Source organism: Phaethon aethereus, assembly GCF_964289735.1.
Source record: "Phaethon aethereus genome assembly, chromosome: Z".
NCBI lineage: Eukaryota > Metazoa > Chordata > Aves > Phaethontiformes > Phaethontidae > Phaethon > Phaethon aethereus.
The window spans coordinates 28,286,654-28,310,959 of NC_138577.1; the positions used below are offsets into that span (position 1 = coordinate 28,286,654).

The 24,306-nt window shown below is 37.7% G+C and overlaps 1 protein-coding gene across 1 annotated transcript; it reads left to right on the plus strand.

Annotated features, from left to right (window-relative positions):
• Window positions 1–349: 349 nt before the first annotated feature.
• On the plus strand, window positions 350–24,103 carry WDR41 (WD repeat domain 41; the record flags this gene model as incomplete). The annotated part of the gene is made up of 13 exons (XM_082013465.1): window positions 350–400; window positions 4,009–4,124; window positions 8,224–8,272; window positions 10,098–10,232; window positions 10,594–10,656; window positions 11,166–11,277; window positions 12,656–12,718; window positions 13,929–14,039; window positions 15,366–15,550; window positions 18,975–19,096; window positions 20,072–20,160; window positions 21,970–22,103; window positions 23,951–24,103. The coding sequence occupies 13 exons, from the start codon at window positions 350–352 to the stop codon at window positions 24,101–24,103; spliced, it is 1,383 nt and encodes a 460-aa protein (XP_081869591.1).
• Window positions 24,104–24,306: the final 203 nt, after the last annotated feature.

A 24,306-nucleotide genomic window follows, 5' to 3' on the forward strand; every position in this document is an offset into this window, starting at 1 on the left:
CTGAAATGGGAAGACAGCAAGTAAAAGGCTAGTAAATATTTCACCTGTCCTTTTACACGCAATGAACACGCCGGCAGCTACACCGCAGAGCTGAACTCGCCCGCGGCTCCCGCCACAGCACCCCCCGGCGGCGGCACGGCACCCACTCGGCGATCGATTGCTCAGGCCCCTCTCGGCCCCGCCCACTGGAGGGCTGCTCTCCGCGAGGAGCTCGATTAAGAAGGCCTTTCCCTCAGGGGGAGCAGCTGCTGCCGGCTATCCCGCCCCGCCGCCAGGTGCAGGAGGCGGCGAGGGATAGTCCCGCTGCCATAGCGAGCCGCCCGTGGAGGGGAGGCGAGTGCTGCTCCTGATGCTGCGGTGGCTGATCGGCGGCGGCCGGGAGCCGCAGGGCCTGGCGGAGGTAAGGCGGAGGGCGAGCGGGCGTGGCGGAAGGGGACAGAGCAGAGCAGCTCTGCGGCCGGAGGCGGGGCCAGGAGGAACGTTAGGGCCGTTGGCGGGGGGGCTGGGGAGGGGTATGTGAGGAAAAAGCACAAAAGCGAACGGCGGAAGCTCCAAGCTGAGCTTGCCCCGGAGCTGAAGGGCTTGGGCGCCGTCCCTGTCGGGGGTGTCCTGGCTTCCTCCCTTTCGCTTAGCGCGTCCGGGGCAAGTGGGGGTTACGCTGTGTAGCTTGCAAGCGTATGGAGTCCTGCCCTGGGGACTCCCCGGTCGACAACGTAAATTATAGGCAGTAACTTACTAGTTATGTGGCCTAGTTGTAGTTTGTTGTCGTCTTCTAGTGTTTCTTCCAATTTCTCATCCATAAAATAAACTAGGCCTATGTAGTGCCCTGAATGCTGACATCCTTCTTGTTGCTTTTACTTGGAAGAAATTATACTGGATTTGGGGGAGTGATGATTGGGATTTTTTTGACCCTAAGACTCTGCTGAAGTTCTCAGCCTCGACTTAACAGGAGTTAATTAACACTATTACAGGGCTCCCAACACTTACAGTTCCTTTGTAATCTAGGCAAATATGAGGAAGTAATTATTTTTCAGCTGCTGTACGTGAGCAAGCCATGACAATATCATGGTTGATTTCAAATGCCAGTAGTTAGTTTGATGAAAGTTTGAGTCTGTACCAGTTTGGAATGATGATGTCTGGGAATGCCTCTGATCTTTGTCATCAGTCAAAATGTAGGTTGTATTGCAGTTGTATTTAGCAGATTTGTGTACAATTATTTTTAAAAGGAATGTGGGAAATAAGCCACAGTTTTCTAAGATGTTCTAGGAAACCACATTGGTGTGGTTAAACTCCAAAGTTTAAAGTCTGGCTATGGTTTAGTTATACTGTGATTTAATAAAGCGTGAGCTTGGTTAAACCCAATCCACAGGATTTCTGTTCCCATTGCTATCACTGGTTTGCTGAATTATGGTGATCATTTTGCTTCTCTGTGGAAAACTGAATAACAGATATTGATAAGGGTTAGTCCTCAAACTCTTTTTGGTCTTTTTTCCTGCATTATGTGATATTGTTTCATCTAAAGAGCATAACCATTAATTCTCTCTGTACTCTTCTTAAATAGATAAGGAAGCCCATAGCTGTGTGTGGGCTATGGATTTATGGTGTTTGTTTCATGTGCTACAGCTTCAGCCAGTCATGAAATGGCCAGGTATATTAGAGTGATATTGCACTGGGTGATTAGAGAAAGCATCTGGCAATGCTGTGCTAAATTCACGAAATATAAAATGCTCCTTACGCATTTATGTTTTCACTATGGAATTGAAAATAATTTAGACTTAAGCACCTGAATCTCTTCAGTTGATGGCCGTGGTGTATGTCTTAAGCAGGGTGGTTCTGGTAATGGGAGCAGGCTAACTGCAGTAGCATCATGGTCTCTATAAGCTAATTTATCGTGCTCCATGATACATACATAAGTATGTCTGTGTACTCTTGTATCCATCTTTTTAATGAATTACTTCAGAAAATCCTGCTTTTAAATGTGTCAGATCATGGGGATTTATAGGAAATTCTGAAGCTGAGATGAATGCTGTGGGTTTTTTTTTTTTACTGATTGTCATAGTGATGCTTAGAGGTCCTGCGTAAAAACATGCAAGTTGGGAATGGATTCCATTAGCATCAGCATCTAGCTTTCTTTTCTAAAAACTGCTGCAAGAGAGTTCAATTAATAGTTTATATGAAAAATAGATTTCTTTGGAGAAAGAATGCACAATTCAGGGATAGAATTTACACTTTAGTAAATATTAATGAAGATCTGAAGAGAGCCTAGCTTGTTGTATGACATTACTGGAGGAAAAACTGTTATTTTGTTGTTATCTATAGCACTTTGTCAGCACTGTACCTTTCAATATTCACAGGCATTCTTAGAATTAAGAAAAAATAAGATTAGATATGTTGTTCAAAAGAAGTAGCACTGTCTTGTACTGAATAGGAAGCAACAAAAGAATATAGAATTGGGATGGTAATGTTACAAATTCCAACTTAATTTCAAAGTGGTGTTACAATTGTTTTGTGGATGTATATTTCTATTAGTAAATAAAAATGGAAGTCTTCTGACTACAGTATGGCTAATGTCATCCAGTGATGCTGGGATTTGCTTAGGATTTTTTGAAATCTAAATTTTTGTAAGAAACATTTTGATTAGCTTTTGACAGCTGAACTCAAAATTTCCATATTTGTCCAACATCTCTTTATAACCATGCAGACTCTACTTGCATTATTTTAAATGCGAACTGCTATTCTCACATAATTGCATAAAATGAGGAACAATTGCTTTATGAAATGCATCAGATAGCACAAAACCAAGATAAAATCACAACATCTAGCATTTTGACAACCTCTTCATTTTAAAAATAAACACAGATTTCTTTCCCTATTTATTAACTTTGTCATTCTTAACTTCTGTATTGGTACTATGATCCTATTCTTCAGAAGTAATAAAAAAGAATTCATTATTCCTGCAAGAAAATGTTGAAGTGTCTGAGGATAATATGTGTGTCTTTCACATAGGGTTCCCTCTCATTTATGCTGCATGTTGTACAGTGTTCAGTAGTTGCTATTTTACAGTGTAGGTTCTGTTGAAGTCCTCAAAAAACAGACAGTCCTGGAAGTAAGATGATGTTGACTGTTGCATAAAATAAATCTAGAAGAAGGAGAGTGCTGTCACTGAGTTACTACTGAGCTATTTAGATTTTATTATTATTATTTTAAATAATTTCTAATAGCAAGTTGTTCCAGAATGTGGAAGAACATAAATACAAAAAAGTTGTCTTCTGTTGAAACAAACTGATGATTGAGATTAGCAGAACTATTATGCCTTGAAACTGCAATCCTATGCAATATTTTGTTGACCCTGCCTGGTGATCAGCTTGCTCTGAGTGATTGATTGTTCTTTTAATTAATAGTCTAGTTGGGGGTAATTGCAGATGCTGTTCTGCAAAATGATTAATCATTCTTTATGTTTTTTGAAGCGGTTTGCTGTGGTATTTTGTGAATGGAGTCCCAATGGATGATTTATGTATTATTTAACAGAACAGCATTTATTCTTATTTATTCTAAATATGTCATCTTTATATAGGATTTTAAAATTGAATGGTAAATGAAAGATATGAGAGGTTCACAGACCTCTTGGAAGTGGTGTAATTTAATGAAAAACTGAATATGTGGTGAATTGAGCTATGAAGCTGGCTCCACCTGACAGCTCATGACTAAGCTGGGTTTTCGTCTTGGTGTATCAGTGATTAAAGCAGTACAAAATATTTTTGTAAAAAGAAAATGCTATACTGTAATTTACAATACATGCTATAAAAAGATTATTTACTTGAAATAACAAGAAATGATCTTTTGTACTAGTTTTCATTAAGGCAAAATGATATTTCAGAAACTTAACTTCAAATATAACTATACATTCACACATGAGCCTATGTATAGATTGTTAGACATTACAAAGACCTGATGAAAATAATTATGTCAGTCCAAAATAAATTTCATTCCTTTTTTTATGAATTTTAGAAATCATCTGTACAGACAATTGGTGAAGAACAAATACAGAATCCTTACACGGAACTCCTTGTGTTGAAAGGTCATCAAGATATAGTACGATTTCTAGTGCAAGTGGATGATTGCAGGTATGAAATTGTATTTCAAATTGTTTCGTAGCATCCTTAGCAATACCTCAGCAAATATTTATGAAAAAGTAATATTTTTAATACTCTTTTTGTTTTTGGAGGGAGAGGGTGGGAAAAGCATGGAGTTAAAGAAGGCAACAGATGAACACTCTCTTTTCTTGGTTTGTTACTACATCTGTTGGCTTCTCTTGTAACTCCACCACCATTACTTTCTCATGAAAGTGTAATTTACATTTCTTGTTACAAATTCACTTGTTTCAAAGATATGCCTTTAGCTAATTCAGCCCTTCTTTCTCAGGCTGTTCCTGGGTTGAATGTTCCCTTCTGTACATGCATACACACACTTTCTATCTATGGGGTTTTTCTCCTACTATGCAGTATTGTCTGCTTCTGTTCTCAGTGGATGCACATGTTCTAGGTTTTTGAATTGAGGACAGCTTTTATTTAACCTTTTGGTTCTACGAAAGACTGTAGTAGACTCCTACAGATACTCTGTAGCAATTGAACATGACATTCTCTACAATATTGAATGTTGCTGTTCCTTTCTTTCCAATCTGTTGTTAAACTTTCTTCTGAAACTCTAGTGCGTATTTCAGCAACTGTAGTTGCTGAATGCAACTTTTTTCCTCAACTTCTCAAATTTTGAAACTTTATTCAGAATGGCTACTTAGTAAAATTCAACATATACCTAATCTCTGCATTGCATATCTCCTCCAATTTGATCTTGTTCAACTTGATGTACTACTTTGAAACCTGACAGTTCCTTTGTTTAAATTTTTAGCTTTGTGCACTTTTTTTGTGTATTCCTTGAAAATATGTATCTATTTTGTTCTTCGTTCCTTGTAGCTAGGTCCAACTTTATTGTGAACTCTGAGGATGGAGTTACCTAAAAACTGGAAGACTGGTTATGAAGCGGAGATGAAATCACTATATTTACTACTGTCACTCTGAAAGTGTGACTGAGAGAATGAGTTATGATAGTTAGTTATAGTTAGATAGATAGTTATATGCCCTAGCTTTGTCTAAGTTAGCCTTTCATGTTCTCTAATTTAACTTAATCCTGCAAGAGAGGAAACATTTATCTCCCTTAAAACCAAGGTTGTGAAGCCTTTAGTCAATAATAAGTGTAGTGACTCTTGGCTGATGTGGAGAATTAAATAGAAAACCTTTAGATCTAAGAACATAATTAATAGGCAAGAGTCTCTCTGTTAAGGAGCTGTAGTAATTTATATCTTTTATGGATTAGGCACAGAAGGGGTTTTCTAATATATTCATCAATACACTATACAAGTTTAACATGGGTAAGAGTTCGGTTTATATCCTTGCAGTGTACAGCAGGTGTTCTGTGAAGGAAGGTTCCCTCCTTCCCCCATGCATGTTGTTAGGGCAGGTGGTCTCTTTCAAATTTGGAATGTCCGCAGAACCTAATTTTCTAATAGTTTTGTGTGAATTTTTTACATATATATATTTACAAGACTCCATGGAGAATTTTTAGCTTGTTAGTTTTCATTCTTAATGTCATAAATATATATATCAAAAAAGTCACATGGGTTATGATAAAATTTAGTTTTCTACATTGTAGTAATCCACCAGAAGACTAATGTAAAAATATAAGAATCTTGTCTCAAAACACATAGTCAATAAATGTAGTTGGCCTTCATAGAAATATGAGAGTATTCTTGGATTGTGTGCACTGTCCAATGCAAAGAAATCTTTTACTGTTTTGGGCTTCATTGTATGGTAGGAGGTAAATGATTGAGGCTAAACTAATGATAATCAGTGTAAAAATACAGCCTGGATGGCCACATTGAAGTTAGGTTATTAAATAGTGTATGGATAAGGAGCAAGTTATATAGCTAGTTAATATTCTGAGAGTTTGAGGAGTCTAATAGAGTCGCTTCACTGGACAGTAATTCTGAGGTTTTATTTATCAAGAATATGGTAGTTTCTGGATTGTTAAACAGCTGATAATATTTTTCACCTGATTCTTTTCAGTAAAATTAGTATAGTTACTGAGCTTTTGAAATGTTTTTATTTAGTTTCTGCAGCTATTCCATTGTGTGCTTTTTGTCAACTATTATAAGCCAAGCTTCACGCTTCAGGTCTTTAGATAATATCATCTTATTGAGAATTTTGCAGAAGGATTTTCTTGTTTTCTCAGTGGCTCAGCTAAAACCAGTGAGTGGAAAATCTTCTCAGATTGGTTTTTGAAGATACTAAATAAATCCTGTATAAATGTAACAGAAAGCTGGTTGGGTTTTTTTTTTTTTTTTTTCTTCTTTTCTCGTGTACTTTTTGAACATGAAGTGAGGGTCATATTGATTGGAAGATTGCTAAAGAAGGCTAAGCCTCAGCAAGAGTCTTTCAAAAAACGGACTGAGATAAAATTGCATGTAATACTCTAGCATTTGACACATTAAACTAAACAGAGTTCATAACACATTTTAAGAATAGCTTTTTTTTGTTGCTTATTTGACCATTCCTTGCTCCTTCAGGAAACAGACAAGGTTCTAGATGATGGTGATCATGACTGGAAAAGAATCAGATGACCCATGAATCTCCACCTTGGTGAACAGAATGTAGCTGTAGGATAACTGACTCTACAGTCTACCTTTACGTTTAAACAGGAATCCTGGTTAGAAGATGAGGAGGAAAATACACAAAACAGCACTCTGGTCAACTTTTGTGTTGATGAATTACACTCATGCCATCTTTCAAACACCAGTTTTCCTCCCAGATTTTTTTCAAGTGGCACACAGCTCCAATATTACTCAAGAAAGGAATTGGAATTTAAAGAGTTACTGCTGAATTGTGAGAGTCTCACTATTTTACATTTTTGACATTGTCACAAAACAAGTTATAATAGAGCTAAAAGGCACCAAAAGATAAGAAATTATCAGCGGTGTGCATGGAAGATTGTGTTTTGCTCTAATCCTTTTTAAAGAAGGGGCTTGATTGGATATAAAATAATGAAAGATAGGAAGAAAGTACAGCTTACACTTTTTTAAAAACTATAATAGAATAAAACAGGAGGATAGATGGAAGGAAGAGAGGGGAAAACCCTATGTCTTTATGCCTGAAAACTTATTATGTTAGCAATTTTCACAAACATTGCAAAGAGTCTAAAAGAAAGGACAGGTATGTAGTTAATGAATACCCTTCACAGGTGGTAACAGAGAAAAAATTCAGAAGTGATGTAGCCTCTCTTCTTCATTACTTTTTTGCACATAGTACAAATCTTAGTTAGTTCTCTAAATATTAACTGTTTAACCCTTGATGAAAGCTTAAAACAAAAGGAAAAAATTAGAAGGTAGGTATATTTACAAGTAGTAACTGAATTCAATTTTCTATGGAAGGTCTTGCTCCTGTTCTAGGCTTTCTCAATTCATAGTATGCCTTTACTGGGATAGCTGGGATGTGTGCTGCAGCACTGTGTAGCTGTGGTTGTGATAAGGTGCAAATGGGGGGGGATGGTTAGATATTCACCCTAGCCTAGGGAGAAAGATTGAATTTAGGTCAGACTTTGCTGATGTGAGATTAACATGCTAATATGAACCTGTTTTTCCACATATGGTGTGCCTTCCAGCTGGATTTGTAGCAGAAGTCAAATTTAGGACCTTAAATGCACTCCCTTTGGGAGTTCTTTTAAGCCACAATAAGTATCATGGTAAATACTGGACTCCTCTACTCCTGGGCTGAACTCAGATGAGTGGTTGTAATTTATTAGATGTCTTGCAGTCACTTAGTTCTGACTGATACTATGTGGTTTTAGAGTTTGCTGTTATTTGGTGTGTAAGAGCTCATATTTTTAAACAAGAGAATTTGTTCTGTAATGTGGGATTCTATAATAATGTGTAGTATGTATTGGAATTCTTAAGCCTTGTTCTTATATTAGAGTATAAGTGATAAACACCTATTTTAAATGTACTGGCTTCAGTTTATAAACTGTAATTGGGATTTCCTGTTCTTTAAAGCCAGAGTCAGATATGTCTTGTAAATATTTTTCTATATAACTGATTACTGCTTTTCCATTATGTTATACTGTATTGAAATTTTCACAGGTTTTTTTTTTTTCCTTGTGTGTTTTTTTCCATTTCAGGTTTGCATCTGCAGGAGATGATGGAATTGTATTTCTGTGGAATGCTCAGGTTAGTTTTTTGGGTTTTTTTGGAGGGGGTAGCTTGTGTGCTCTGGTGGGAGTAGAAGTTGAGGAGAGGTGTTAGAGACATCTAGTAGTGAAAAAGCAGAATAAATAAGAATTGCTGCAAGAACTACTGTTTAAAAATGTGAAAGTGGAGGGAGTCTGTCAAATCTTAGCTTACAAAAGTGATCTAGGAAAGTTGTGTGAACCCAAGAGAGCAGTAAGTTTTTAAAAGTTAGAATGTTTTGGGAAGACTAGTGATTTTTTAGGGAGATTTGAGATGAAATGATGATGTGAAAAGCAGAAGTGTATATGAACTTGTGGCTTTTGATTCTTCTTTTAAAATATGTTTGGTGTTTGCTGTAAACACTGAAATGTTAACTAGTAACTCAACAAATATATGGTAAGGTCCCAATCCTGGCAAGGGTATATGTATATACATATACACTTAAGTACATTTCAGTGGCCCTATTAGCAATATCTATTTGTATTATAACTGATTAGACTAAATGGAGAGTTAACACAAAACTGTATTGGAAAGACACCAAAGCCAGTGGAAGTTAATTTCATGCAGTGCAGAAACAAGGCCTTAACGGCTTGCTATAATAAAATCTTCTTATAACTTTTGAAAACCTTACTAAGACATTAGAATTATCATGGAAATAGTGCTCTGTAAGTATGATACCCACTGTTCTGCTCTTCTGCTCTGTGTCTTCAGATCATAGACAAAATTAAAGACAAAAGATGAGCATTAGACCTGTGTTAAGGAGCGCTAGTATACAAGTTAGATTGTTCAATAGGAAGTCTAAAAGGGAGACGCACTGTGCTAAGTTGTGAGTATCAAACATTCAAATTAAGGAAGAAAGAAATTTCAGACTGTAAACAGTTTTTGAAACCTGAAATATTTGTGACATTTATGGTGGTGTAATTTTAAAATATAGAAGGGAGAACTTGAAACTTTTCCTCTCTTTTGAGTAATATCAGTTAGTGCTTTGCTGTCTTATAATTCTACAATTTGGAAAAGGAAATTATTTTTGAATATTCAAAACCATGTATGTGAGTATATATACTCAGTGTTCTGAGCAGTTTGTGAATGTAAAACTCATTTAGAGATCCAGCTTAGGAACTGAGTTCCATTTTCTACTTCTGTAGGATTTTTATTATGTTTTTGTTAAAGCAATTGTCTTGTGGGTTAAGTTTTTAAATTAAAACTACAAGTGTAGAGAAGTTTACAATTATAACTACCCTTTATTTTAATTGAATATTTAAAATGCCAGTATGCTTCTGCATGTTTGTAGCGTTTTGCCATCTAACTATACAGAGCAGAAATAGCTGCAGTTACCTAAACAACCAACTTGGTGCTATACATAGTTTAAATACTAAATAAAGCTGTCAGGAAATTGGCAATGCTGTGTTTGCATAAATATAGGTCAAGTTTTTCTAATTGTTAAAATAAAAAAATTGCTTTTTCAAGGGAAGGTTTGTCAACAAATCTGAATTACTCTAGTATCGGGTGAGTGGCCAATATTTACATTAACATGAAATGAGCTTAATACAGAATTTAGTTCTCAAGGACTTTTAAAGGATTTTTTTACTCTTAGGGTAATTTTTATTATATACTACTCCTTTACACTTCATATGTTATTTAATTTTGGGTAAGATCTTGAAAGGTATTGAAGGTAGTAAGAAGTAAATCCATAAATTACTTTTAAAAGGGAGATTTCAGACTCTTAGAAATTCTTGCTTTCGAAAGTCACTTGGTACTTATGTCATATACTACAGTAGGTGTTTTCCAAATTTTACCAGTAGTTTTCCATGTTTTTATTTTTCAGACTGGAGAAAAACTTTTTGAACTTCATGGACATACACACAAAATTACAGCTATAGCACCATTTTCTTCATCTTCAGAAGCACCTGATGAAAGAAACCATTTGATTTTAACAGCATCAGCTGACAGAACAGTTATTGTATCCTTAGATCTGAAGAGGATTCAAAGTTCTATAGGCTTTTTGTTGGCTTTTGCTTTTAAAGGTAGCATTGAGACAGGCTGCAAGTTGTTTAAATTTATTGGCTGACAATATCCAGTAGGTATGATTGTATTACACTAGGATTTTACTAGTTATTGCTCACAAGCAGATGCAGTCCTTGCTACAAAAATGAATCTATAACAGGCCTTTATTAATATGTCATTTTGGCCAAATACTGAAAAGACAATCAGGGTTTAGATATGCAATCTGCATACCTATTTTCCAATGTCATTTAGCTACACACAGAGTAGTTTTTTATAATCTATAAAAACATTTTAGTTTTCTTAATGAATAAAGTCAGGTTTGGGACTGCAGTAGTGGCAGACAGGTTCAGAAAGTGTCATGTTTCCATTCGACTGTGAAGGTAAGCTGAGGAAACCCTACGTAAGTCTGTTGTTTTGTTGTATACAAGAATCTATTATGTATAGCTCATGTGCCATATGGGCAGGTGTGTTAAAGTGAACAGCAGTGCTTGGTTTAAGAACAGGTACATAATGAGTGTCTGAGAAGTGGGCACAGTTCTTAATTTGTTTTTGGAGCTCTTAATACCTCAGTTTACTTTTTGAAAGGTTGTAGAACAAAGGCCATTTTATGGCTTGGTTTTGTTACTGTATTGGAAAAGGCAACCTGCAGTCATACTAGTTCTTGAATGTTAATAGTAGAAAAAATCACTGAAAAATCAGTTTTTGTATTATTGATGGAAAAATGTAACATACAGTATGTAATTAAACCTGTATTTCTCAGGAATGTGACACCTTAATATTGTATTTCATAGTACTTACAGCTTTATCTAGCTAAAGCTCATGATCATTTCACTGAGAAATTCCCTGTAGAACTTTTGCAGGGGACATATATCTGATTTTTGTTCTGCAGTGTTTGACAGTTCTTCAAAGACTGGATGTATGGTTGTCTGGAGGGAATGATCTATGTGTTTGGAACAGAAAATTAGATCTCTTGTGTAAGACCAGTCATCTTACTGATGCAGGTAAAAATGTAAATGACTCATTATAGCTGTTAAAGTGCAAGTAAAATGGATCTGTATAATGATGCAAAACCAATTTGGCAAATTCTCTTTAATTCTAATGATAACATTATGTATTAGAGCCATTCTCTATTTTTTTAAATGTCAGACCTAATCGTTTCAGAATTAAGACTGCTTTTAATCTCCTGTGCTGTGTGAATTTTAGAATATGTCAAATCTCAGTAACTGTACATTAGCTTGGACTTACAGGGCTCGACCTCGGATGCTGATTTATACGCGTTTGCTGTTATGTGGATCAGATCCTTTGGCTGTATTGCTCTGTGAACAAGCAGGAGTTTTATTATACCCAAGTAAAGCTTTGTAGTAATAGCGCAGTAAAGATTTCTTTTTATTATTAAGAATCAGTACTTTTGATGTAGAAAATGCAGGTTTTTATAGAAATGTAGTAAATGTAATCGGATCTCAATGTCAGTCATGCTTTTCTATTAATAAGCTTATATATTAGCTGTCCATACAAAGAAAATGGTTTCCTATTATTGCCATACTTTACAAACATACCTATGAAACTGTGAATCAAACTCAAAGGTGTAACAAATATTTTCCTTATTTTTGTCATAGAATGGAGTAATGGTAGGCAAAACTTTCTGAATCTTTGAAGATATTAATCCTTCTTTAGGTTCAATATGAAGTATCATGCCAAATACCAGTTGGAAGTGGTGCTGTAGTGCGTAGTTTGAGGTGTTATTGAAACTTTTGTACAGGGTGTCAACACGATGTGCAGCATGGGCCTTCTCTTCCCTCCTAATCTCTGGGTTCCTTTGTGGGGAAAGAAACAGATTGCTTATTCCTTTGGGAATTTTCCCTTAATGGTGTGGCAGCACAGACTGGGGGAATTCTGTGCAGGACGAAGGCAGAGTAACAGCAAGCTGGACATTTTATCTTGTGCCCTATTCTTCAGCTACCTCTGCATGCTATTTTAGGATCATGTATGCTGTGGTAATGTCAGTATCTAGTAACTTGGGTACTGCATATGTTTAGAGTCTCAATAATTACCACAGTGTTCTTAATATTGTCCAGCATTAGGACATAAACATCTTAACTGTATTTAAAATAAAGTTTATTGATTCTGAGCATCACCTCAAGTTTTACGTTCAGAATTTTGCTGGATTCAGGACCAAAACTCTTGACTACATCCATCTGAGGTGATCTGTTCACTTCCAATGCTGTTTGACTTTCACTTCAGGCAATAGGCTTTTATTTTGGGAATAACTTGTAAGTGGAAGGAAGATTATGAAGAATTTTATTAATAAGAAATTATTGGTTTGCTGTGTTTTCTTGTGGTCATATCCTTTTCTCCCTTACCTCCTATATTTTTCCAAAGGTATCAGTGCTTTGGTTGAATTGCCTAAAAATTGTGTTGCGGCAGCTGTTGGCAAAGAGCTAAGTGAGTATGTTGCATTTCTGTTAAATGTTCATATACCTCTATAACAGCTGCTTATCAGAGATAGGTGTATAGGGCACGCTGCTGGAATTGTATAGGAAAAGTGGTATTAGGGTGTGATTAACAACCTCCTTTATCCCTTATTTGTCAGAGGCAGACAATATTAGTCTCATTCAGAAATTTTGTTGAGATGTGCATGACAAAACTTTTCTATATTCTTTGTTATTGTTATTGACACCTGTCCAGATCGATTGTGGCGATCTACACTTGTCTTTCTCAAGAAGGTCTGGAACTCATTATTCTGAGCTGTCAGATACTAGGCTTCTCTAGAGCCTCATTATCTTGAGATCAGGAGCACGAGCTATTGCTGATCTCGTTATACTGTTCAAAGCTACAATAACACAATGCGATGGTTTCCATTGATCACTTGGAGACAGGGTTTTCTATGTACACAAACAGTAAAGCACTGGCTAGCTGTCGGTGAGAGGCTTTTAAATACGAGTGTTTTATAAAATTACTGTAATTTGGAAGTATGTGAAAAAATCCAGGAGAAAAAGTAGAGCACTGAATCAGCAAAACAATAGACTTTGCTCAATATGATTAAACGCGTAGCTGAAAAATAGCACCCTGATATTGTGATTGAAGAATGAGGAGCAAATTGAAAATAGTTGTCTGGTGTTTAGACATTGGTGTACAATGTAAAGTTGCATCCAAACTTCCCACAGTTCATTTGTAGTGCCCTTGAGATACCATAAAAGAAATTCCTGGTTAAAATAAAGTCTTAATTCCTGGTGATCTTGATTGCCTTACTAGAGAATATTGCATCCTTTTGAACAATAGTTTTCAGTCAGATGAGCCCTTTAAAAAAGATGTTTTGCTTTTAGTTTACTTATCCATAAAGATGTCTAATAATTTCACTCTCTGCTTTCTGCAACTTCTCTGTTGACTGATTCTCTGAATTTCAGAGTTACTAGGCTGAAATGTTTTATCCTATAGTTGCTGTAGTAAGAGGCCTTAATAGTAACACTGAAATAATTTATTCTCCTTTTTTTTTAGTCTTATGAGTGGTCATAAGTGGTTTGGCACATCTTGTGCTGTCTTACGTATAATATGTTTTAGCTTGTGTCTTTCTGAAAATTATGTGTTTCATTTAAGCATAGCTACATTTTATTCTGAATGATAATGCTTATTTAGACAATTTCTGTCTTTGAAGTAATTCTTAGGTTGATTGCTTCTAATGATGGGTCTGAAGGTTGGGATGTCCTTGAAGTAAAACGCCTTGTTGACCATCAGGATAACATTTTGTCGTTAGTCAGTGTCAATGGTAAGAGTTGTCTTACAATGTTACTAGTTTTGTTAGTTACCAGTGGGATATTTCAACTATGGAGTTTTTATCGGGACCAAACCTTTAATTGGAGTGAAACTTTTATAACTAGTAGATGTACCTTCCTGTGTAGCTGCCAAGGTAGTGAAATGTGAAAATATAATGCCTTTTGTCATGGATTAACAGTGAAATGAAACCAGGCAGGTTATGATGTAGAAAAGGCACAAAAGAGGCAGTGTCATTGGTGGGTATGGAACTCTGGGTCTTATTCCTGCTGGGAAAGTTTAAAATGCTACTTTTTTCTTGTTCCTCTTGATTCTTGGAATGTACGATGCCACATCCTTTGCAGCTGTAGTCCCAAGGTAAACTGAAAGTTCTGGGGGTGTGGATGTGGGCCTGCATATACATCCGTTATGTAGAGGCTCTGGAAGATGATGTGATCTCTACTGCTCATTAAGGCAATAGTGAGCTATTACCTGAAATTCTGTTTACTGCAGGTACCAACCACTTCTACTTTGTTCTGCCCTGACTTTTTTTTCATGGAGCCCAGGACAAATTATTCCATGTGTGCTAGAGAGTGTATATTTGTCCTTGGGCTTATTTGTGCCAGCCTGGTTGGCACAAAGATGCTGTGGCACAGATGTGACAAGGAGCTGGAAAGAAGAAAACTTGGATTCTATGGTAGTTGTTTCTGAGGTTTCCTGTGGCCATTATTTTCCCCTTTTTGATTATGAAAGGGAAACAATACTGGGTGTAAAAAGACAATATGCTACCTGCATTAAATATTGTTAAATCAGTCCCTCTCCGTGTGTGATTAACAAATTTGTGAGCAGCTATGTCAATCTTGCCATTAACTCATCCATTTAATTTGTGATCAGTATTTCTTTTTATGGAGAAGACATACTTTGCTGTGGCTGAGGGGTGCAGATACACCTACTTTTCCATGGAATAGAAGGGTTTTGTATGTAGGCAACAAATGAACTTTAAATATTTTCACATACTTCTAGTGGTGGTTGTTGCCTTTGCTATACTGTACTGGGCAATGTGGCCAGTTAATGTTCTCCTTCCTAGTTTTAATTTTACAAGAGAGCGCTCATTTCCTTTTGCTTACCTAAGCTATGCTAGGTACTAAATGAATATTTACTCAAGGGGGATATATTGTCCAGTCAGTTACATACTGCACATTGTATGTAGCTTCACTTGAAAATGGGCTCTCTTAACTTTCTAGGGATGTAACCTGGTGTGAAATGGATTTTTTAATATAATGTGATCTTTCTCTATGTGTTTTTTGTTTGTGGTCCCGTCCCTCCTGTGTCCCCCCCGCAGACTTGACTTTTGTGACAGGTTCTCATGTGGGTGAATTAATAGTTTGGGATGCACTTGACTGGACAAAGCAGGCATCTGAGTGCAACTTCTGGGACTCCTCTGTCCATCCAGATGCACAACCGGAAATAAAGTTATCCCAAAGCCCAAATGAAACTTCAGTTCAACACTTAGCATCTGATGAGGAGGTAAAAATCCTTAAACAGAGTAATCTTCAAGTGAGCTAGCATGAACCTTACCACAGAAGGCCAGGTGTTTTGTGTTTTCAGTTTGCTTGTAATAGGAGAGGCTTCTTTAAAATGTGCACTGCTATTTTTATACAGTCAACAGTTTTTATGTAAAATTTTGATCATTGAGATAACTGAAAGTTATAATGTGTTGATGGTATGGGAACTAACATAATGGACTGTCACAATAGCATTTCTTTTTGACTGATAATTTATTAGTTGTTCACAGTACCACCAGAGAAAAATACAGGTGTGTGTTTTGATGGCATACATCTTTCATATTCCATGGTTCTAGATATGTAGTTTCCACAGTAATGCACCTGTTGAACACTTACAGCTGAGGGTACTATGAAATTAATTAAAGAACAAGCATATGTCGATGCTTAGTAGTAAATAAATATTGCTGCTTCTGTTCAGATGGGCTATGCTTAATTGTAAGAAGCACACATGTGGGTCTAAAATGTCATCATGCTTTTGGAGATTGCCAAAGAGTTCATGGTCAGAATACTCGGGCAGAACCCAGTTCAGGAAACACTAAAAATCCTCAGATTGTTGTTTACTTTTGTGAAATGTTACCAAGTGTTAGTGGCAAAACACAAGATGTTTCATAGTTGGTGTACAGTGGGATTCTGTTTTGGGGCCTGTAGATCCACTGCTGGGGAATGATTAAGAAAGGGACTTCTGGAAATGGATTCAGAGATATGAGCTATAACAGAGTAAAAGCTGTGGAAATGCCTGAATGTAGTCTGAGGGCCAACTAGTCACCCAATGCACTTGTCTGCGGAAAATGCATTCCTAAAACACTGGAGAGAGAAACACGGGGGGATGTTGGGGGGGGGCGGGGTTTGGAAGTTCTAGAGGGAGTTTTGGTTTCATAACATTCTGACTCCCTGCTTGAAAGCTACACAAGATGTGTTTCAAGGGAGTGTCACAGTTTAATCCCAGCCAGCAGCTAACAACTGTGCAGCCTGTCTCACTCACTCCTCCCCCCACCTCCTCCATTCGGTGGGATGGGAAGGAGAATCAAAAAGGAAAAGGTAAAACTTATGGGTTGGGATAAAGACAGTTTAATAGGACAGCAAGGGGGGGGGGGGAAAAAAAATGATAAAAGACTATACAAAGTGAGTGATGCATAATACACTTGCTTGCCACCTGCTGACTGATGCCCAGCCAGTTCCCAAACTGCAGTGCCCCCAGCCAAGTCCCCTCAATTTTTATGTTGAACATGACATCATAAGGTATGGAATACCCCTTTGGCTACTTTGGGGCAGCTGTCCTGGCTGTGCTCCCTCCCAGCTTCTTGCTGGCAGGGCATGAGAAGCCAAAAAGTCCTTGACTGGCATAAGCACTACTTAACACACTGATGGTTTTAGTTGTTGCTATCAAGGTTATTCTCTTACTAAATCCAAAACAGCATTATACCAGCTACTAGGAAGAAAATTAACTCTGTCCCAGCTGAAACCAGGACAGTGTGGGGGAAAGAATATTGGGAAGTTCAGAAATAGTTAAAATATTGAATGTGGAATCTGAGGTTGCAAAGGACTTTCTGCCATTCATGGAACTGAACTAAACACATTCTGCAGCATTTTATTTATTGTGAGACTTTTGAATGGTGGGAAGAAAAGTTGATTCTAGTGTTACATTCTGAAATAGAAGGTGCTTTTAGGGCAGAGCTGTCTGTATTGTAAAGTTCCTGCTTAGAAAGTGGTGAAGAAATGTATTCCTATAATGAATTACTTCATTACCTATGTTACCTTTGTTACCTGCTATCTAAAAGCAGAACACTGTTCTTCATGGTTAAAAAAAAAAAAAAAATTAATTTGGTGTTTTTTCTGTTAGGAACTTTGTCAGTAGGCTTGGTAGTTAGGTAGTTGGAGAAGATACACTTGTCTAGTTTGACACTGAGCTTGTGGGCAAAACATCATTCAGAAACAAATGGGATGGTAAAGGTTTGGCAATACAAGGAAACAGTGCTAAGGAGTGCATCTGCTGTGCTGATACGTGTGTGTATGTGTTTAACTTGCCTATTAAGATAGGCGTACAATTTATGCTTCATCATTTGTTATTTTGCTGGGGTTTGAGATGACCAGGGTTTTGCTGGGGCTTGTGTGAAGAGCATCTTTTGCAAAGTTATAAGAATATATGAAACTCAAGAGCCTGTCTTAATGTGGAAGACTGTGACGGAGAAAAGGCTGAGGTATAGAAGTGCAAGAGTTATGTGGAAGGCCATTGAACTGAGCCTCATACAAAAATAGAAGACGTATAAAAATGGACTCAGTGTTTTCCTCTTGATTTGGCAGAGTGCTATCAGAAATCTGAGCTTAGTTTCGGAGCTATTGGGGCTCTCACCACAGATGTGCATAAGAAAAAACAAATAAAACACCTACAAAACCCAGCAAAAACCTGGACAAAGAGTTTTGAACAGTGTCAAAATGCTGTTGATATATAGGAAGTCTTAGTCTATCTTGGTCAAAGACACTGGATTACCAGTTTTAGAAAATGTTGATAAGTGTGTGGTGTGAATTGCTTATGAGATGTTAATGTTTGGGCTGTGTGGATGGAAGCAGGCCATTCAGGGAAAAGATCCAGTATACCATCACCTAAACAAGGTGTGTTCAAAAACTCAAGTATGTACTGAATGGGAAGCATTTTGCACTCCCTTGTTTGGTACGAAATATTTATTTTGTCTACCTACACATGAGTGTACATTTGTCCTCTGTAAAATTATTACATGTCATGAGAGTGTCCAGGTCCAATGATCTGTAAACTATTTGTAGCTTCTTAGCGCTGTAATGGTTATGAGATGGAATCCCTGCACTTTCCTGAAGAAGAGCATTGAAAGTAAGATAGTTCCAGATTTTTGCAGTATTGTGAAATACCTTTCTGTGAGAGAGTTCCTTTTCTACATTGAGTAGAGCCCAAATGCTTGAGCAAGACCTTTTTGTGCAGCTTCAGTTAAATTTAAAAAAAAGTTGCAAAAATGCAGAACAGCTTCCTGTATTTTCAGGCTTCCTTGATAAAGGAGGAGTTTGCTGAAACACAGAGCATTATTTTAGTGTAAGAACTGTGAATGTTTAATTGCAGAAATGTGTTGATTTGTTGGTATCCTTGGTTTCCGCTTAGACTGTAAGGTACGGGATGAAAATACAGAAATGAAACAACTGCTAAGAGTGTAGGAGGGTATCTCTCACTTCGTCCAAAAAGTCTATTTTTTTCCTATAACTTGCTGATTTTGTATGTTTGGGATAAAATATTAACACAAGGACAGAAACAAGATAGATAATATGGGCTAGATGACATCATAGTACTGCTGGAAATCCATTACATGCAGGCTGATCTTTCAGTGTCTGTTTCTCTAAGTTGTTCCATTGAATTTTCTTTCCAGTGTGTGTTTGCTGCTGTTGGGAAAGGCATATACGTATATAATCTTCAAATGAAGCGTGTGATTGCCTGCCAGAGAACTGCTCACGATTCCTCTGTACTGCACATTGAGAAGCTTCCAAACAGGTACAAGTCATGGTACATTTTTGTTAATGCAGTAAAGAAATGCACAACTTGGGTGGCTAGAGACAGTCTGCAAAGCTACATCTAATTTCTAGGGCAGGGACTTGATCATTACTTTGATCTACTTTTATTAGATAGGGCTTGTTGATCTGATTTTTGAAAATGCATCATTGTAATTCAATGTGAAATAACTGTAGTCCAGTATGCTTGATACACAGGCTCAGAGTAAAATACCTTGGCTGTTTTCAAAATCAGACTTGATAAAGCACTGCTGTCTACATTGCGAAAATACAGCTTGATGGCCGTTTACTTCTATAAAGCAAAGGCCTATGGCATATTCATAGATATTTTTCACTAAGTATTTCATTACAATTGAGATGTTTTAACAAAAAAATAGAACTTCCAGCCTTTGTTCATTAGTGCTGAATTTCTAGATGGAATTTAGACAGCTGGGTTGTACAATTTGCTGTGTAAATATAATCTAATATTTGTGTTGTTAGATTCTTTTTGTACTCTTGTTCAATAGAGCAAAAGTCTGTCAGAAGATAAGAATTAGGGCCTTGATCTTGTAAATGCATGTGCTGTTCTAAATATGCAATGAAAAAGAGTATCTTCTGTTCTGTTATTTTTTCGTAAGAAAAAATATGTTTTTGCTTAATAAAGGTAAGCATATGGAAGCCAGTTTGTGCAACTGTGTTTGCAGAGTCTAGACTTGTTATGAGTGGTATGCTTTTAAAATGGGATTGAAAATTTGTATTTTTTTCCACGTATTTTGCAAGTCCATTATAGTTTGTCCTGCTATAGGTGCACCTTCTTTTGTATGGAACACCTGGTTGTCTAGCTACATTTGAGAGCTCTAGCAAACTAGAACCTGAGGCACTTGCTGTGTCTTTTTATAGAAACTTTTATAGAAACGTCACAAGGTGACTTAAGCAAGTAAGCATCCATGCTGGTGTTGCTAGTCAACTGTTTTTACAGGCAGCTGATCTCCTGTTCAGAAGATGGCAGTGTGCGCATTTGGGAGCTCCGAGAAAAGCAGCAGCTGCCAGCTGAACCGGTTCCAACAGGTTTGCTAGTAGTGGGGGGTGAAAAGAACATTTTAAAAAGGGTAATGGGAAACCCAGTATTCACCATATAGGAATAGAGGGGCATACAGGCTTTGTAAGAAGAGATAATGCCTTGTGTTCAACCAACTGATAAAACGTGTGGGAGAGAAACAGAATAAGACAAGGGTATACAAGCCCTCCAAGATGTGGTATGGGAACTTAGAAGGTCCAAGTGAACCAGTTCTCTGTCATAAAGCTTATTTAGAGTTTACAGTTGTATCAGCTGGTTTAACAAAAATGATGACCTCTCCTGGCAAACCTTGATCCACATCTCCTTGTACTGATAGTGCCAGATCCTCTACCATGCAAGAGTAAATAGTTGCAGGACCTTGTGAAGAAAGCTAATGAGAAGCTTGCAGATGAGCAGCTGGCACAAGAAAATGCGTTTTCCCCACCTCCTCCTTGAACTTGGAATGACATTGGGACTCACTTTGAGGTTGCATCCAACCTCATTTACATACTACCTCTGGGTGCCGCAGTGTTCTGGGCTAGTGCTCTAGTTGCTAGTGTTTTAGGAAGCATTTTCCCCAAGTGCAGACATTGCCTGTGTAGTACTTGCTGCTCTTTGACCAGGCCAGCAGCTTCCCTGGGCACTGGTAGTTGTGGTGTTGGACAGGTGTTGGACAATATAATTATTTGTATGGACTGGGAACAGTAACGAACTGTTATCCTCTCTTGTAAGATTTTTTTTTTTAGATCCAGAAAATTATTCACAGCTTGAATTATCTAGTCTACTTGGCTGTTCACTTGATGATGCTAATTCTGGCAAATAACTTTTTGCTGCATTGGTTAATTTAGAAACACTTTTTCAGGAATGTTCTGTCTTCAGTATTGCTGGTGGCAGCTGGTCTACACAGTTCTACTTTTTATTCTGACAAGTGGAATTTGGTTTCACACTGGAAATCTATAACTTATATAATCGGAGACATTTGAAAGAAGCCATATGCAATAGTGAGATAGGTGGACTCTGTTTTTATTCTAAGGAATCCCTGGAGTAGTTGTTTATCTCTTCAGTTATCTCCCTTGCACCAGGGCCATGGTCTAGCACACTTGTTTTGTGTGCTGATGGGGCTGAGGGAAGGGTCAGGAAGAAAGTCTGAACTGCATTGTGTACAGAACCCAACTTTTTTACTTCTGTCAGTATTACTACACAGTTCTTCTGGTGGCTGCGGCACAGATGTGTATTTTCTTGCTATCTAAATGGAACATGTGGAATACTGTCTTTACACTCGAGTTTGGCTGATAATTTTAAATCTGAAGGAGAAAGCCAGTGGACAGTATAAAAACAGGCAGTTCGGCATGAGGAAGTTGCTTAACTACCTGTATGCCAGCACTCTAATGTGTTAGTGCAGGACACACAGTGGAAAGAATGGCACTTCATTTCTCTCTTCTTTGCACAAGTAACAGTTTAGGAGGACAGAGCAAAGGTAAACATCACTGTTCTGCATCTACCTTTGCTGTTCAGTTAGTTCATTTAGGTCATCCTCAGATTTCTTGCTAAATCTGTATATTGTCTCATCCAGGTGAATAATTCAACATGTTTGCTAAATTACATCCAGTAACGACAAAAGACAAAGTAGCTTGTTTCCTTCCCTGCTTAAGAAGAGTAATCCAGATGTAGAAATGCACTACAATACTCCTGTCATTTTGCCATGCAGACTGTCCTACTTTTAGATTCTAAGTGACTCCTGTAGTTTTCTCTTTAACTAGAGGAAATAAATTGTATTTGTGACTTTTGCCAATTTTTTTTTTTTTTTAAATGTCCTGCAGGGTTTTTCAACATGTGGGGATTTGGAAGGGCAAACAAGCAGGCAAACCAAGCTGCTAAGAAGATGCAGGAGAATACACCTATGTATTTCTTGGAGCTGGTTGGTGATTTGATTGGTCATTCATCAGCTGTACAGGTAGGTCAGCTTTAGTAAGAACAAGAAAAAGTGAATTTCACTTACTAATGTAATTTTGTCAGTGTTTTTTAGACAGCTGAAACTTTCAGTTGTCTGTCGCTCGAAGCTGGGAACACATTGATTGTGTGGTATGTTTAGTGTGCTGTTGAAAACAATAGTACATACTGAGTTAAAGTTCTGATGAGAACTCCAACACTCACTGATGCCTGAGGATTGCGTGTGCAGATATATACATACATGCTACAGATAATTGGGTGGGGTATTGGGTTTCTTTATAGACTGCAAACCCTACAGCTGGGAACTGTGTGTTTGTTCCAGATTCCATCTTAAGTTCGCAATCTAAACAAGGGTTCATATAAAACAAAACCCATCCAGGAATTCCTTAGCCCTCTGTGCTGTGAGACTTAAGGAGGTCTTTTAATTTTAGATCGGCTACTATTCTGTGCTTCTGTCTGCCTAATAGAGTATGTTTTTGTTTTAAATGGTGTTTTCCCTCCACACCTTTTAATGTTTGACAAACCTATTGGACTAACAAATCATGTTCTTACAGTGGACTTCGGGGGAAGGGCAGGTAGAGAGAAGTGGTGTGGTTCCGGACTAGTTTTTCTCACAAGTGTTTATAAGACTGACTAGATTTCAGAACTGCTACTGCCAAAAGCTGACAGCTGTTCACTAATGGCTAAGGTGATCCTTTCTGCCACAGGGATTTCTGCAAGGCTTTCTGCCCTTCTCTACCATCTTTCTGTCTGAAAAACTGTTGAAAGAGACCCTATTATAAGTATGGAAAGTCTTATGAAATCTAAGAAAGAGGACATAGTGTGTAATTCAGCAAGAGGCACAGCAAAGAAAGTGAGAGGCACATGTTGGGTCTTTACTGGGATGCTGCAGAGCCACGGGGTGAGATGATGGTAGATGTGACTTCCTGCAACGTTCTTTATATGGAAAATTCCATTTTTAAACTCTGCTCAGACTGGAGCAGTTGAGGCTGGAAACGTTGACTGGTGATGAATGTGGTGGTCAGAGATGTGGGCTTGGTCAGAGTATTTCTACTGGAACAGTGTTGCTAGTAAGTGGCTATTCCCAGAGCATGTAGGCTGTAGCACAGTCTTTGGCCTGAATGCTTCCCCTAGGCAGAACCCTTCAAGAAGTTGAAGAGTCAGGACACTGCAGGCATGCCATAGTGGCATGACGTGACCTGGTTCCATTGGCTCTTGTGTTGAACTGCAATTAGTGGCTAATTGTAGGCAGCACTGTGGAGGTCTCTGAAGTCAGGGATGACTACATGACTTGTCAGCTTCATTGCTCTTGCAAAGTCTCTCCACTGCTGCTGTACTCTTCTGTGTCACAGTTCTTGCTGGTTTGGCTTCCTCTGTGTGACCAGGCACATGCTGATGTCTGTCACAGTTGTTTACTCTTTGATCCTTCCAGGCCTGATGATGGTAGCCTGTGGTTTTGTGTGGGCAGGGGACAGTGTACCCGAGGGAAAAGAACAGTGGCTTCTATTCCTAAGAAACTGGGAGATCAGAGTTCATGCAGGTCACTCTTCTACTGCTGACTTGGAACAAGTTTCTTCAATATACTGTACCTTAGCTTCCCTATGTGTAAGGCTTTACTGCTTTTTCTAAACTGAGATCTTTCAGTGTGAAGAGTGTTTAAAGAGTTGTTTTCATGTAGGGATTTTATGACATCTCAAACATATAGAAAGTATACATTGTAATTTTACATACCTATGTTCAAGCAGAACCATTTCAGACACATGTATTTGTTCAGTCCAGCTGTGCACTGAACATTTAAGCAAGCTGACAATCTCATGTGAGCTCATGGTAATAGCAGTGGTTTCATTGCAGATGTTCCTGTACTTCGGTGAACTGGGACTGGCTACGTGCTCTGCTGACCACCTTATTATTTTGTGGAAGGATGGTGAACGAGAATCTAGACTCCGCAGTTTAACACTGTTTCAAAAATTGGCACAAAATAGTGATTTGCAGCTCAAATTTTAAATTGCTCCAATACAGGCTACATATGTATAAACAGGATGTTTGTTAAAGGTGAGCATAAAGGAAAGTCTGAGCTACTGGGAATGTGTCTACCAGTAAGGTTTACACTTAATGTCATGTATTATATTGGAATTTTTATTAGTTGCTACTACGCATTCTCAAAGGAGAATTTTGCATGTTGAAACTCACTTGGCTTACTGTCAGCA